Raw genomic sequence first — 14,875 nt, 5'->3', positions numbered from 1 at the left:
AGCAGGCAGCACGTGGGCCTCATAGCAATGACTACAGGACCACCAGTCTAGTTGGGCGGCTTGTTTTTGCCATCTTCCCCATCAGCAAACATTGAACCAGGGCCCACTCCCGCCTGCCCCAGACTGGAGACTTTTAGGTTATAGGGAATAATTCTTCCTTCATGAGCCAGCTGTGGGTACCAGAACTCTTTCTTAGGCTCAGCACCTGTTTCCTTTCCCACAGAAGGGGGTGCCTGTCAGAGGCCGGGAGCCAAGGCCACCTGTGGCTGGACAGCAGCAGCCCCCTCAGAGTGGGGAGCCCACTTCTGCCTTCTGCACGCGCTCACTCCTGTGGGTGCCATCGCAGTACGGGGGCCTCTGAGTGGCCTTGCAGGTACAGAGTGCCACCGTGCGGGTCTCTTGGGCCTTGAACTTGAGGGGGGATAGGCCAGTGCGTTGGAAGAAGTGGGAGCCGTCACAGAAGGGCTGGTGGGGGAAAGACGGGAGTCAAAGACCTGACCCCACCTGCTGGGATGGGGCGGGGCAGGGCACACCGCAGGAGCTCAGGGGGAGTGCAGCACAGTGGTTAGGGTGCAGGTTCCAGCGTGAGACTGCCGGGGCTCACCGAGTGACCTCTCTAATCTGTAATGTGGGGGTGATAAGAGTAGAGTTGTATGAGGAAATAAAATAATGATCATGGTATGCTTTGCCTATAGTAAGTGTCTGGTAAGTATTTACAGCGGCTTTATAGCATTAGTCTCTGGGACACCCAGAGAGCCAGGACACTAATAGATGTGTGTGTGTGTGTGTGTGTGTGTGTGAATGGCTCTGAGTTTCCACTGGATCATGAAATTCATTTCCTTCCCATGTTCCTGGGTTAAAACTTCTTTGGGCTGGAGAGTACCCTGTGGTAGCAATTTTGTTTGGCTCTAGGGAATAACTGGACATGTGACAGGGAGTGAAGGTTACCGGGAGGAGGGGATGCCCATCGCAAACTGGCTGACTGGCACAGAAGTGTACTCCCCATCCCAGAAGCTGCTCGAGCAGAGACTGGTAATGGAAACAGGCCCAGAGAGGTGACATGCCTTGTTAGTTGAAGGCAGAACTGGTGCCAAGGCTTTTTTTTTTTTTTTTTTTTTTTTTTTTTTGACAGGGTCTCACTCTGTTGCCCAGGCTGGAGTGCAGTGATCCAAACACGGCTCACTGTAGCCTCAACTTCCTGGGCTCAAGTGGTCCTCCTTCCTCAGCCTCCATTATGGCTGGGAACACAGGCCCAACTCCATGCTAGTTTTTGGTAGGGGTAGAGGCATTTGTAGAAGCGGGGTCTCAACTTTGTTGCCCAGACTGTTCTTGAACTTCTGGGCTCAAAAGATCCTCCTGCCTTGGCCTCCCAAAGTGCTGGGATTACAGGTGAGCCACCTCGCCTGTGAACCAAGGCCTCTTGACATTGGAGTTAGGGTGGGATGGAAGAGAGGTGAAAGAAGCGTGCAAATAGAAACCAGCAACTTGTCTTAGAGGGCTTGAGGTGTGTGGACCTAAGTGGGACTCAGGGACCCTGGGCTGCTGACACCATGCCACACAGCTTGAAGGAACACCAGTCAGAGCTCTGCTCAGGAAGGAAAGGGGCCAGGGAGGCAAACAATATGGGCAGGTTCCTGCTGGGATGAAAGGTTCCTGGGCAGAAGGGGAAGCAGGTGGGGCAGGCAGCGAAGCTGAGAAGACAGCAAACTGGCAGGCGGCCAGGACGTCCCATAAACTAAGAAGGAAGAGTTTTCTGGAAGAAGAGTGGAGAGCGGCACGGGGGAAGGCTGGGAGGCTTTGGAGGCAGGAGAGCCTGAGCAGAATCTCTTCCCAATGTGTCTATGGCCATACCACCCTGAACGTGCCCAATCTCATCTGATCTCGGAAGCTAAGCAGGGTCAGGCCTGGTTAGTACTTGGATGGAAGACCACCAGGAAATACCAGGTGCTGTAGGCTTTCGGGGTTCAAGGCCTGGGAATCTATGGCCCAGGTGCTTCCTGGAAGGAGACAGGGAAGGGCCAGGTGAGCTTCGTCATGCAGTGCACCTCTGAGAAGCAAACAGCTCCAGAAGAGGCCACTGGAAGCCTGGCCACATCAGACTGGCTGCGTGACTGAGTTTCTGTCTCTCTGGCTTCATTGCAAGAGATAGATGCAGTGAGCTTAAGGTTGCTGGTGGCACTGGCCTTTTGTCCCCAAATCCCCTTGGTGTCCCTCAGGTATGTATGGGAAGACTAAAATCATCTGGGTGGGAACTCACTGGAGACACCAGGCTGTTCCCAGAGGTATCAGTAGGAAGGCAAGTAGGGGTCTCACCTGCTTCTTGCTGCGGCCACACACACACCACCTGTAGGTTTTCCCTGCCACCAGCTCCACCTTGATGGGGGTCTTCAGGGCCACCACAGACCTGGCTGGGGTTCTAGGGAACCACCGGGCCTGTGGCCAGGGAAGATGAGGGGCTCAGGGTTAGCTCAAGCCCTGGAAGCACCTTCCTGCCTGCGACCTTTCCCAGTTTCCCACTGGCCTGTGTGTGTGGCAGGTTTCCTCTACAAGAGGCTGATCTGATGCCACCCAACAAGACCGTTTCCCAGGACACCATAAGGACCGTGAGCTTTGGATGGTGAAGAGATTTCAAAGCCATGCAGGCGCTCAGGTTTCACGGTCCAGCTGCCTTCCCTCAAAGGCTGGCTCCCACCTGGGTGTTAGGGAGGGCGGGCCGGGATCCTTCCAGCCTGTGGCAGGGCCACCCACACCGGGCTTGGTTCATTAGGTGCTGCTGTCCTCAGAACTGAAGACTGGCGCCCTGCCCAGTGCCCTCTGGTCTGCCCCACCTCCCTGAGAGCTACAGGCTAACTCCAGGTGCCGGGAGTCTGGGGAAATAGGGCTGTACCCTCCTAGCTCCATACCCTGTCTCTGCCTTTTAGATCTCTGTGCCTGGGGGTCTTGTGTGAGGACGCGGGGGAGGATGGGGGGACTTACCAGCCAGGAGGAGATGTCCCGCCGCGGGTTCAGGTCCTGCAAAGTACGCAAGCATGGCAAGCATCACAAGACAGTGATTGGGAAACGGAAAAATAAAATCAGTGGAAAGGGAAGGACATGGGAGGCCATCTGGGAAGGAGGAGGTGACAGGGTTGAAGGGGCGAGGGAGGAATGAGAGGGTAAGAAAAAGGTCGCAAGAGAAGGTGTTGGCTGGGGAGGAACTGGCGCTAGGGAAAAGCCTGTGAGCTGAGGCAAGCCAGACACCGGCGGGGCGGGCCTGGGGCTCCGGGATGCTCGGTCGGGGCCGGGGCTGGAGTGGGGGCTGGCAGGGACCCAGGTGGGGTTCGGGGCGGGGGCCGGGTCGCGGCTGGGGTGCTCACCCAGGCGCCGTGCGCCGCCGGCCGCAAGATCGCCCCCACGCAGCGCATGGCCGCCTTCCGCGCCGCGCCTGTGCCCCCGCCCGCGCCGGCTCCGCCCCCGCCGGGTCACCTCCCCGCCCCCTCGGTCCCCGGCCCGCCAGGCCCCGGAAGACGCCGCAGCGTTCTGCGAGGGCTAAGGCCAGGGGCCGACGAGGTCCGGAAGCCTGGCCGCGGGGCCCGCCCAGCGGCCTCCTCGGCGCGCCGGGCGTGAGCGGTCGGCCCTGGCGCCCCCTGCCGGGCGGGTCTGGCAGCGGAACGCCCCGCGCACAGCCTCAGCGCCTGGGGCACCCGCGAGGGCACGGGACCTTCCCAGGATTCGCTGTTGCTGGCCGAGCCTCAGCCGCGCTTCTGGGAGCGAGTACGCGGGCGTCGCGTCACCTCGGGACGGGTCAGGGTCCCGACGGCCGGTGCCCACGGATTGATGCACCCTGCGGGCTGGGCCCGGGTGTGCTGAGCATTCGCGTCTGTGCGCGCTCTGCCACTGAGTGCCGACAGAAGGGCCGCAGCCCACGCCCTCCTACCCTCCCGCAGTTGGCACCCACCTCCTGTCCCTTTCCATAAAGCCAGACTACGCACGGACTCTTCGGATTTTTTTTTTTTTTTTGCAAAACATTCTTTTATTAAAAGAACAAGTGCTGTTTACGAACTGCCCTTCGTACAAATAACATCCGTTATACAAAGATACAAGATCCGGGTTATGCACAATTCCAGGCTTGGAGGTGGCAGGGGGCATCGCCTTTGGGCTGAGGATATCAAGGTTTTAGAAAGAATGAAAAAGGAGCCCCTGGGTTTGCAATCTGTGGCTTCCCCTCCCTGCTCCCTAGGAAGGGTCTGCTACATGGAAACAGGCTGGGATAGAAAGGGGGCGGGATGGGAGCAGGGGTGGGGTCTCCAGTCCCACCACCCCAGTCCCAAGTTGAGCTGGAGAAAGTGAACAAAGGGGAATGAAGGCACCCCTCAGTTCCCAACTTTTCAGTAGGTCAAGACAAAGTGGTCGGGAGCTAGACACACTCTCAATCTGGGTCGCCATGGCAGGAGAGAGCCAAGGCTACTTGCCCACCTTCCTCAGAATTCCCAGTTGACGTTACCTCAATCCCTCTAGGCACCTCTCCCCAGGAAAATAAGTTGAGATAAAGGAGAACTAGGTGCAAGCTGCCCACCCCTAACTGGCCCACTGCACACCAAGGAAGATCCTAGAAGGTGGCAGGGGAAGCCTGTGCCTTTGAAAACCTGTCTTCATTTCCAATTTGGGAAAGAGAAGCGTGGAGGTTACCCTTTCTCAGAGCTGGCCCCTAGCTTGTGCTCCTCTCATTTCTCTAGACCCTTCCTGAGAGTCTGGGGTGAGCACCTCCCTAGAACTCAGTATGGGGGGAATGGGCAGGGGTCCCCTCATCAGCCTCAAGGTCAGGACACCTTGAGGCAGTACAGACCCAGGAGCCTGAGGGGGAAAAAGCCCCACAAATAGGAAAAACGAACCAAGACAATCCTTAAAGTGTCATTGTCCATGGAGAGGATCCACTAGCTCTGAGCTAAGACAGTCAGTGCCACATAGACACCCTCCCACCCCAGGCACAGCCCTGCACTCACACTGTGTGTCACACACACAGGGACAGCAAGCCAGCCAGCCATGTGGAGACCATGCCCTGGGAACCAAGGGCCAGGAGGCCACAGTCCTGAGGGCTGGTCCTGGCCCTGTCACTGAGCCCCTTCTAGGCTTGGAGCTGTCATCTGTGATGGGAGGGGCTGGCTGAAATGACCCCTAAAGACAGGTCCCTTCAGCGCTGGCATGCACCAGTTGTGACCCCACAGCAGGCACTGCCTCCGTATGCACCCCCACTCACACCTCCTCACCAAGGGTGGGAACACCCGACTCCACATGCTCACCCACTCACACCTCCTCACTGAGGGTGGGAACACACGAAGCTCTGCTCTCATGCGTTTCCAAACTCTGCTTCCGCTCTGCAAACCACATCCTTCCCCTCCCCTAGACAAAGAGATCTACAAATCTGGGTCCCTTCCCACCCTCCACCATCCAAATTCACTCTCGTAAAAGGGACTGAGGTTAGGAGAGGGTGAGATCGTTACAGCCATCCCCCTGCATTGGTATTCTGCTCCTCCTGAAGCTTTCCAGACCTTTCCCGTTGAAGCTCCCTGAGAAGAAGGAAATGCCACTACCTCTCTCATGAGAGACGGGGGAAAGAGAAGAGGGCTGCATCAATTCATACCCAGCCTGGGCCCTGTCTTCAAATCTAACCACAGTAGCCCAGTCTGGGGAATGCAAGCGGCTTGGGAGAGTTGGAGAACAGACACTTGGAGATGAGCTGAGGGAGGGAAGAAGTATGGGGCGGGGGTGGGGTATCTTGGTTTCAATGCACAGAATCACTTGGACCTCTCACTCTTCAACATGGCAGCCTCAGGGTAGATTTACTTCCCTTCCCATCCAGACAGAAGTTAAGTTTCGCTCTAAGTGGGCCAGCCTTGGGCAAGGGCGTGGGTGTGAATGAGCAACTCTTCTAAGAATCTCTGAAGGTTACTTTTTTTTCTTTTTTGAGACAGTCTCTCTGTCGCCCAGGCTGGAGTGCAGTGACACGATCTCAGCTCACTGCAGCTTCAGCCTCCCGGGTTCAAGCAATTCTCATGCCTCAGCCTCCCGAGTAGCTGGGATTACAGGTGTGTGCCACCACACCCAGCTAATTTCTTTGTATTTTTAGTAGAGACGGGGTGTCACCATGTTGGCCTGGCCAGGCTGGTCTTGAACTCCTGACCTTAGGTGATCCGCCCGCCTCAGCCTCCCAAAGTGTTGGGATTACAGGCATGAGCCACCAGGCCTGGCCTGAAGGTTACTTTTCTTTTCAGTGGTTTGGGGCAGGGAGTTACACAGCTTAATAGATTAAGATGAATAAAATGCTGAATTCTATCACTTCTAACATATTTAGCATTAATAAAAAGTGAGTATTTCTGAGGTCATCACAACTGCCTCTCCCTCCCCCAAGCCCTTGCAAGTGCCTAAGAAATTGCCTTTGAAGGATTCCCACCCCCTCCATTATCAGCTCCCTAACATCTTACAAAGTCTTATCAACAGGAATATTAATATTATTTTCAGTATCAGAAAAAAAACAGTTGAGCAGCACAGGCAAAAATATATCTGCACTACGTTTCTGTTGTTGCCAAAAATATACACATCTTCTTTTCTTTATTAAAAAAAAAGAAAAAGAAAAAAAAACCCAACAACAAAAACCCAAACAAACACACACAGAAAAATCCACACATGCAAAGAGACTGACAAGGCGGGAGCCTAGGGAAGCTGGAAACCCCTACCCTGGACTCCAACCCCAGTGCAACTGAAACAGGGACACAGGCTTCGCCTTGCCTCTTGCCTCTCTCCTGACCGTCCACTCAGCCTCTGGGCCAACGGCCTGGGCAGGCGGGGACTCTTTGAAGGTAAGAATTGCCCACTCTACCCTGGGGAAATAGCTGGTGGGTAGGGGACAGTTGTTACGTCAGCTTAGTGGCTCCCCTGGTTGGTGGGGGTGGGGTGCAGGAGGCAGGCTGGTTAATTCTGGAAGGGAGGCTTTTGCTAAAAGCAGTGGCATTTCCCTCCACCTTACCCCCTCCCCCAAGCCCTGGGGCTCCCCTTGTGCCAGAGAAGGACGAAGCTATCAGTGGGGTAGGGGCCCTAAGGGGGCCCTGAGACCATGGGGGAGGGAAGGCAGGATATTACCCTGATTCAAAGCCCCGAGCCCCCAGTGACTCTCCAATATTGGAGTACTACTCTGGTTTTTGTTAACCACTCATGCCCCCAGAGAGGGAGCAAAGGTGGTGAGGTGGGGAGGGTGCAAATAAGAGCTGGGAGGTCCCCTCTCTGGCGCTGCTTCATCTGACCACTGCGCCTATCCCTACCCTTGGCTGCCCTGGGTCCAGGGGTGAGAGACAGGCAGACAGACACACACACATACACACACATGCACACATGCACACACACACACACACACACACTCACACACTGAGTCGGGCAGCTCCATCTCCCCACCCTCGGCACTCCTAAGTCCAATAGTGCAAACAAAGGGCGGGGCACCAAGGAAGGCTGGAGCCTCCCCGCACCTGCCCTCTCCTCCCCATCATGGGGCCCCAAGAGGCTGAGGCAGCTGGGACTGAGTGTGATGCTCTCCTGCCCCTTCTCCAGCCCCCGACATCTGTGGGCTTTTACAAGCTCAGCTTGTGCCCCTGCACTTGGGGGAGGGATGGCGAGATAAAGTCCAAGGGGTCCCTTCTGCCATCTGCCCGAGCTGGGAAGAAACTGCAGGTAAAGTGGGTCCAGCCCTTCTTCCATAAAAGATTTCCCCGCAGGGAAAGGCCCATGGCCTCTCCCTCCACTTCTCCCCATTCAAGTGCTGATCCATTTCATGTGACAGGTCCAACCAACCCCCTACTTCTGCCATGGCCCACTCTGCTCTAGGGAGGGGGGGACCTCCAAAATATTTGCTGGGGGTGGAGCTCCTAGGCGGGCTTGCAGCCTGTCCTTCCTCTGAGCCTCACAAAGCGGACAGTGTGGAAAGGGAAGGGGGCCAGATGGAAGGGGCTCCCCTCTCAGTCTCAGTCCTTGGCACCAGGAGCTCCCCACACTCCCTGGACCTCAGCACAGGCTCTGGGTCAGGGCTCTCCAGGGACTGGGCGCAGGCGCCTGCTCCAGGCTAGGACCCCACAGGCCAGGATCTGCTCCCTCCACTTGGGGGGTCAGGAGGGGTGAGGGTGGATTTAGCCTTTTTCCTGGTTGACTGAAGCTCCTTTGTCAGCGGTCTGGAAAGAGAAGGAGGGAGGCCGGGGGTGCGGAAAGTGTCAGGTCCTAACCCCGAGATAAGAACAGCTTCCTGGGCCAAGAAAGCTGCTGTGGGGTGCTGAACCAGGGCCAATGGAAGCCTCTGGACTGGGCTCTGAGGGATGCACGCCAGGGCCGATGCGCAGGGGTGTGAAACCATCCTGCAGAAGAGCACCGGGCAGCGGAGGCATGTGCCAGCTAAGGCTGTGTGCCCTCAGGAGGGGGAGAGAGGGCCTTTCTGACATTGGCCTACCCAGAGGGTCATCTTTTTCTAATTGGTCTGCTCAGAAACAAAATAGCTTTTTCTAATTGGTCCTCCCGGAAGAAGCCTGTTTTCTAATTGGTCCTTTTCCTCTGAACCCATGCTCAGATTGGATCTCTCTTGGCCCTGCAGGAGGGCACCCATGTGCAAGCAGAGGCCCTGGGGTCTGAGGCAGGGCACTTCGCTGACCTAGGGGTTGCTTCCTTCCCCCTGCTGAGGCACCTGATAAGCCTTCTGACAATCCATCTCTACCCGTCCCTCAGAGGGGAGGCAGAAAGGCCCCGGGCCCCTTACTCACCCCTCCTTTGGGGCCACCGCCACTGCCGTCTGCTCCCGACAGGCTGAGGAAGGGGTTGGTCTGGGCAGTGAGGACTGGAGGTCCGCCTGCTGCTGCCACTGCTGCAGCTGCAGCTGCTGCAGCCATGAGACTTGTGTTGTTGCCAAGCGAGGGAGCCACTAGGGCTCCAGCGGGCAGCAGGGGTGGAGCAGACGCCGTGGGCAGCAGGCCAGGGGTGCCCGCAGACAGCAGCGGGGTGGAGCTTCCTGCCAGCAGGCTGGCCATGGGCAGCTGGGAGCCCCCAGCCATCTGCAGGCGCTGCAGCTCCCGTTTCTGCTGGATCTGCTGGATCATCTGGTAGACAACAGTCTGGTGTTCCTGCAAGGGGGCCAGACTGCTTGTTGGCCAACAGTCCTGGGGGTCTCTAACCTGCTGCCTGCCTGCCCTACCTGGCTGGGCCCCACCCCATCACACTGGAACCAGGAGGCAAGAGGCCTGAGAGACAGTCAAGGTACTGTCTCGAATTTCCCACTTAGCCTCGGTCTCCCCATCTAGACAAGAAAATGGTTGCATGCCATTGGCATTTGTCAGCTGCAGCACTGCCAGCCAACAGCAGGGCATTTACCATCTCTGGCCCTGCCCACAGAATCACCCCTCAGCTCCTAAGACAACCACAGATGCCCCCAAGTTGAAAAACACTAAACTGGGTCAATAGTTTTCTTTTTTTTTTTTTTGAGACGGAGTCTTGCTCTGTCACCCAGGCTGGAGTAGTGGTGCGATATTGGCTCACTGCAACCGCCACCTCCTGGGTTGAAGTGATTCTCCTGCCTCAGCCTCCCAGGTAGCTGGATTACAGGGGCCTGCCACCAGATCTGGCTAATTTTTGTATTTTTAGTAGAGACGGGGTTTTGCCAAAACTACTGACTAGGTCAATAGTTTTCAATTCACTGGACACTGTGGCTCACGCCTGTAATCCCAGCACTTTGGGAGGCTGAGGCTGGTGGATCACTTGAGGTCAGGAGTTTGAGATCAGCCTGGCCAACATGGTGAAACCCCATCTCTACTAAAGATACAAAAATTAGCTGGGCATGGTGGCATGCGCCTGTAATCCCAGCTACTCGGGAGGCTGAGGTGAGAGAATCTCTTGAACCCACGAGGCAGAGGTTGCAGTGAGCCGAGATCATACCATTGCACTCCAGCCTGGGCAACAACAGTGAAACTCTGTCTCAAAAAAAAACAAAATTTTCGGGCCGGGCGCGGTGGCTCAAGCCTGTAATCCCAGCACTTTGGGAGGCCAAGACGGGCGGATCACGAGGTCAGGAGATCGTGACCATCCTGGCTAACACAGTGAAACCCCGTCTCTACTAAAAAATACAAAAAAACTAGCCGGGCGAGGAGGCGGGCGCCTGTAGTCCCAGCTACTCAGGAGGCTGAGGCAGGAGAATGGCGTAAATCCGGGAGGCGGAGCTTGCAGTGAGCCGAGATCCGGCCACTGCACTCCAGCCTGGGCGACAGAGCGAGACTCCGCCTCAAAAAAAAAAAAAAAATTTTTCAATTCCCTTTCTCTTTTGTTTTGTTTGCTTCTATCATTTAAGATTCATTTATTTTTGCTTTGAATAGGCAAAGCCTTCTTAATGTCCCAAAAACCAAAATAATATATCAAAGTTTACCTTAAGAACTTACTCCTCCTGCTCCCATCTGGTCCCTACAAGCAGCCAGCTGAACTGGTTTCCTGTCTAATGTTTCTTTATATTAAAATGTTTCTTTTTCTTTTTTTTTTTTTTTTTTTGAGACAGAGTCTTGCTCTGCCGCCCAGGCTGGGGTGCAGTGGCCGGATCTCAGCTCACTGCAAGCTCCGCCTCCCAGGTTTACGCCATTCTCCTGCCTCAGCCTCCCGAGTAGCTGGGACTACAGGCGCCCGCCACCTCACCCGGCTACTTTTTTGTATTTTTTAGTAGAGACGGGGTTTCACCGTGTTAGCCAGGATGGTCTCGATCTCCTGACCTCGTGATCCGCCCGTCTCGGCCTCCCAAAGTGCTGGGATTACAGGCTTGAGCCACCGCGCCCGGCCTAAAATGTTTATTTTTCTTATTTTTTCAACTCCCTGTTTTGTTTTTGAGACAGGGTCTCATTCTGTCACCCACGCTGGAGTATATTGGCGCCATCTCAGCTTACTGCAGCCTCCATCTCCCAGGTTCAAGCAATTCTCCTGCCTCAGCCTCCTGAGTAGCTGGGACTACAGGCGTGTGCCACCACACCCAGTTCATTTTTTGTAGAGATGCAGTTTCGCCAAGTTGCCCAGGCTGATCTCAAACTCCTGAGCTCAAGCGATCTGCCTGCCTCAGTCTCCCGTGCTTGGATTACAGGTGTGAGCCACCACGCCCGGCTGCTTCCCTCATTTTTAAAAAGTAAAACCCCTTTTCTCCAAAGGTAGTTTCAGCTGACCCAACAGGAGACAGACCCAAAGAAGATACTATGGTTGAGGGTGGTGTCACCTGCTCAGCCACTTAGACCCTGGAGTTTCCCCTGAATGTCTTTGGGGCTGGGACTGAAATGCTCAATAACTGAGGACTTGCTGCCCTCCAGAGTCTCTCACCAGGATGCAGACCTGGGGCTATTACAGCAGCCCTTTCTCAATGCCCAGGGGACCCTGGGCGTGATCTTATCCCCCTTCCTCCCATGGATGCTCCACAGGGCCCAACCCCAGTCTCACAGGCCCAGCCTGGAGCTTCCCCCACCTCTCTCTGCTCCTGCCCTCTCCTGGCTGGTCCTGATCCTCTGAGATGAGCCCTTCCAGGCAGACCAAGGGGCCCCTGAGGCAGGGAAGGGAGGGGCATTACCGGGGTCAGCTGCGGGGAGGCCAGGAGCTGCTGGAGTTGCTGGAGCTGCTGCTCTTGCTGCTGAAGGAGGTGTCTCTGCTGCTCGGTAAGGCTGAGGTGGGGGTGGAGTGGGGTGGGGGAGCAGACAACACACAGACCATGGGGGAGGGCCAGGGAAACACTCCTGCTCCCACTCCCAAGCCCCCAGACTCCCTCAGACCCAGGGGAAGCAAGGCAGCGATGTGTGATCTTAGAACACGGTGCTCATAGGGTGCAGTGGGAGGGATACAGTTCTGATTTGGAAGAACTGTCCCAGAAGGAAATCCTAGAGTGAAGGAGAGGAAGTCAACAATTCTTTTGTCCCTGGGGAGCTACCGTTCAGAGGACACTCATGTCTAACAGTCTGTGGAGTCCCTAGAGGCCAAGAAGTGAGTAGGATTATATACCCTGTGAGACGAGAGGCCATTTGTCCTTTTAGGGATTGTGGGTGTTTTGGGGAGAATCCCTCCCTTCCCAGAGCCAGCCCCCCACCCTGTTCCCTTTCCCAGGGCTGAGCTCTCCCTCACCTGTTGAGACAGCCTGGCAGCTGCAGCGTGGGGGCCCCGCCAGCCTGGCTCAAGCTTGCGGGGTTGGGGGCAGCAGCCCCATTCAACCCCCCAAGGAGCCCATTGAGGGGCAGGCCCCCACTGCCTGCCAGCCCCCCCAACAGCCCCTCAGCCATGGGCATGGCCCCCAGCCCTGCTGCCCCGGGTGCCCGGCCCAACCCGTTCTGTGGCTGGGGCGGGAGCGGGGCAGGGGCCCCAGGCAGGGCCAGGGGCAGAGTGGCAGGGCTCTGCTGGAGCAGGGGCAGCGGTGGGGGCGTGCTGTGGAAGGACAGCGACGAGCTGCTGCGGCTCGGGCAGCCTGAGTGTGGGTCCTGGGGAGGGAGGGGGAAGGGAGGGGTCAGAGGGCCAGCATGACTTTTCTGGCCCCTGGCCCAGCACCCACCAGCATTCTCAGAGCACAGCAACCCCCACTTCACCCCCAGGCACCCTGGAAGAAGCAAGGTCTGGGAATGAGAGCTAAGAGTCCAAATTGTCTTCACAAATCATGTTTCCTGACTCCTTCCTGAGAGCCCAGCGCCCCTCGTCATCCTCATTTAACAATGGATAATGATGATGGTGGTGACCATCTGGTGAACCAGATCCTGAGCTGAGGGCTTGACCTGTGCTATCTTGCTATTCTCATTTTATGCGTGAAGCCATTGATTCTTGCACAGGTTAAGTAACTCTGCAGGCAAAAGCACTACAGCTGAAGTGAAAGGCTCAGGTTCAAATCCTATGTCCACAATTCAATGGCTTGGGTGACCTTGGGTTCAACTTGTCTTAGTTTACTCACTCATAAGCTGGAGAGTAATAGTAGTACCTATTCCACAGGCTAACTATGAAGACTAAATGAATGCTTTAAAAAAATCTCAGCACAGGGCATGACAAAGGGCAAGTGTGCAATTAATGCTGGTTATTATTTTGATTATTATTGCCCAAGTCACACAGTTAACAAATGGCAGAGAGAACAAGAACCCAGTTTGTTGGATTCCAGTAATAACCACAATGCAATAGCAACTGCTATTCCAACCGCCACCAATTACACTTGAATTATTCTGTGTAAGGCGCTATAATAAACCCTTCACAAATACTTCTCAAAGAGGCCTTCCCTAGCCACTTTCTATCCACAGAAGCAGCCCTCCCCCGTTCTCTCTCTCACAGCCCTCAATTTCTCTCCACCCTAACATGTCTCCCAGTTTGTAATTACTCCTTCTTCGCTTGGGGTAGCCTATCTTCAGAAGCAGCACTGTGCCCGTTTTGCTCACTGATTGCTTAGCCAATGCCTGGCACTAAGTGGGCACCTCATAAATATTACTTGATTAAGGGAGGACTGAATGGATCAATCAATTGCTCAGTCAGTCACTTCACTGCCCAGCCTCCAATAGCTGCGGGGAAGAGATGGGACCAGGAGAGCCTTGAGTCTCCCCCTCCTTCCTGCCCCGCTCCTTGTAGCGCCCACCTCAGAAGAAGTGGACAGCGAGTTGTCCAGGCCGAGGCTGCTCTTTCCCGGAGGGCTCTTGCTGGTGCTCAAGGAATCGCTGCTGCCGGCTGTGAGAGGGATGTCACAGGCTGCAGTCAGGGACAGTTCGGACTGCAGGGCAGGAGCCTCTCTCCCAGGCTGGGCGGGATCCCCTCACCTTGGGGAGGCAGGCCATAGGGCCCAGGGACAGGGCCGTTGGCGGCAGGCAGGGCAGCAGGCAGGGCAGGGAAGGGCACAGAGAGCTGCACGTTGAGAATCTGCAGCCGCTCCTTTTTGGCCGTCAGGCTCAGGATCTGCTCTTGCAGCCGCTGGTTCTCCTTCTGCAGCGCGTGCAGCGCCTTCAGCATCTCCACGACTGCGGAGAGAGCGAGGAACCTGAGGGCGGGGCGAGGACGGGCGGAGGCGGGGCCAGGGGGCCGGGGGCGGGGCCTGGAGGGGAGCCAGGGCTCAGCCCTTAAAAAGGAGGCGCCAGCCTAATGAGGGACACAGGTGAGCTCTGAGAAGAGAGGCGGGAGTTGGGGAGCCACAGGTGTGAGGACCTGGGGCAGAGCCTGAGGCTGGGGTCGAGGCCATAGGGGTCAGGAGAGAAGAGCGGAAGTTGCGGTTTGGTAAGGTCGGGGCCCGGAGGCCACAAGCGCCAAAGGCGGGGCGCAGAGGGGCCAGGGCCGGTACTGTGGCCTGGCAGGGATGGGAGGTGAGGCCCAGGGTGGCCGAGAGTCAAGGCTGGGGCGGGGCCTAGGGGCGGAACCTTAAAGAAGCTTGGGGACTTCGGGGAGAAAGATGACTACTGGGGCCCTAGGGCAGGCGTCCCGACCGGCGCCACCCCTCCTCACTGTTGACGCCGGCCTCCCCGTCGCCCTGCTTCTCCAGAAGCTGCTCCATGTTAGTCGTCCCTGGGGCCGCCGGGTCTAACTGGCCGCCCCCACAGGGTGCAGAGGCTGTCTGGTCGAAGAGTGCGGGGAGGCTGCTGATGGGGGACCTGCGGCCAGAAGGAACCTGGGCTCAGTGGATCCGACCACTCCAGGCTCCTCCGGCCCTTCCCCCGTACCCCCCAGGGGTTCCAGCCCGCGCCGGTCTCTCCGCCCCTCTTCCCTCGTGTGTCCCTCCTGCCCCCAGCCCCTCCTCCAGGCCGCCCCTTCCCTCACATGGAAGACAGACTCTCCTGAGGGGAGGTCCCCCGACACCGGAAGCTGCAGTCCTCCAGGTCTGGCTCTTGGAAGAAGGGAAGGCTGGGATCAGCGG

At 56.8% G+C, this 14,875-nt stretch overlaps 3 protein-coding genes and 1 pseudogene across 8 annotated transcripts in view; 1 reads left to right on the top strand and 3 right to left on the bottom strand.

The window, feature by feature from the left end:
* The window catches only part of PSMB3 (proteasome 20S subunit beta 3), a 38,721-nt gene extending 31,132 nt beyond the window's left edge, over positions 1–7,589 (bottom strand). Inside the window, exon 1 of the mRNA XM_050762913.1 lies at positions 7,580–7,589. The gene's annotated coding sequence lies outside the window, so the exon portion shown is untranslated. The remainder of the gene's footprint in view (positions 1–7,579) is intronic.
* CISD3 (CDGSH iron sulfur domain 3) overlaps positions 47–14,875 on the bottom strand; it is a 24,189-nt gene continuing 9,360 nt past the window's right edge. Inside the window, exons 2-5 of one of the 2 annotated variants that reach the window (XM_050762986.1) lie at positions 3,357–3,420; positions 2,977–3,012; positions 2,314–2,433; positions 47–465 (exon numbers count right to left, since the gene is read on the bottom strand). In XM_050762986.1, coding sequence (XP_050618943.1) covers positions 286–465; positions 2,314–2,433; positions 2,977–3,012; positions 3,357–3,404 — 384 coding nt within the window. In that variant the 5' untranslated portion in view covers positions 3,405–3,420 and the 3' untranslated portion in view covers positions 47–285. Of the gene's footprint in view, positions 466–2,313; positions 2,434–2,976; positions 3,013–3,356; positions 3,619–14,875 lie in introns of those variants that run through there. The other variant, XM_050762985.1, reaches the window with a different exon arrangement.
* Positions 1,838–1,956, top strand: LOC126939975 (uncharacterized; annotated as a pseudogene).
* The window catches only part of MLLT6 (MLLT6, PHD finger containing), a 22,038-nt gene continuing 14,742 nt past the window's right edge, over positions 7,580–14,875 (bottom strand). For 4 of the 5 annotated variants that reach the window (XM_050762569.1, XM_050762566.1, XM_050762570.1 and 1 more), the window contains 8 exons: positions 14,779–14,845; positions 14,467–14,612; positions 13,791–13,988; positions 13,613–13,701; positions 12,136–12,485; positions 11,591–11,681; positions 8,772–9,128; positions 7,580–8,192 (listed from right to left, as the gene is read on the bottom strand). In XM_050762569.1, coding sequence (XP_050618526.1) covers positions 8,151–8,192; positions 8,772–9,128; positions 11,591–11,681; positions 12,136–12,485; positions 13,613–13,701; positions 13,791–13,988; positions 14,467–14,612; positions 14,779–14,845 — 1,340 coding nt within the window. In that variant the 3' untranslated portion in view covers positions 7,580–8,150. The remainder of the gene's footprint in view (positions 8,193–8,771; positions 9,129–11,590; positions 11,682–12,135; positions 12,486–13,612; positions 13,702–13,790; positions 13,989–14,466; positions 14,613–14,778; positions 14,846–14,875) is intronic. The other variant, XM_050762571.1, reaches the window with a different exon arrangement.

Source organism: Macaca thibetana, chromosome 16 (assembly GCF_024542745.1).
Source record: "Macaca thibetana thibetana isolate TM-01 chromosome 16, ASM2454274v1, whole genome shotgun sequence".
NCBI lineage: Eukaryota > Metazoa > Chordata > Mammalia > Primates > Cercopithecidae > Macaca > Macaca thibetana.
The sequence above is the reverse complement of the archived record's forward strand: the minus strand, read 5'-3'. Positions and strand labels throughout refer to the sequence as shown.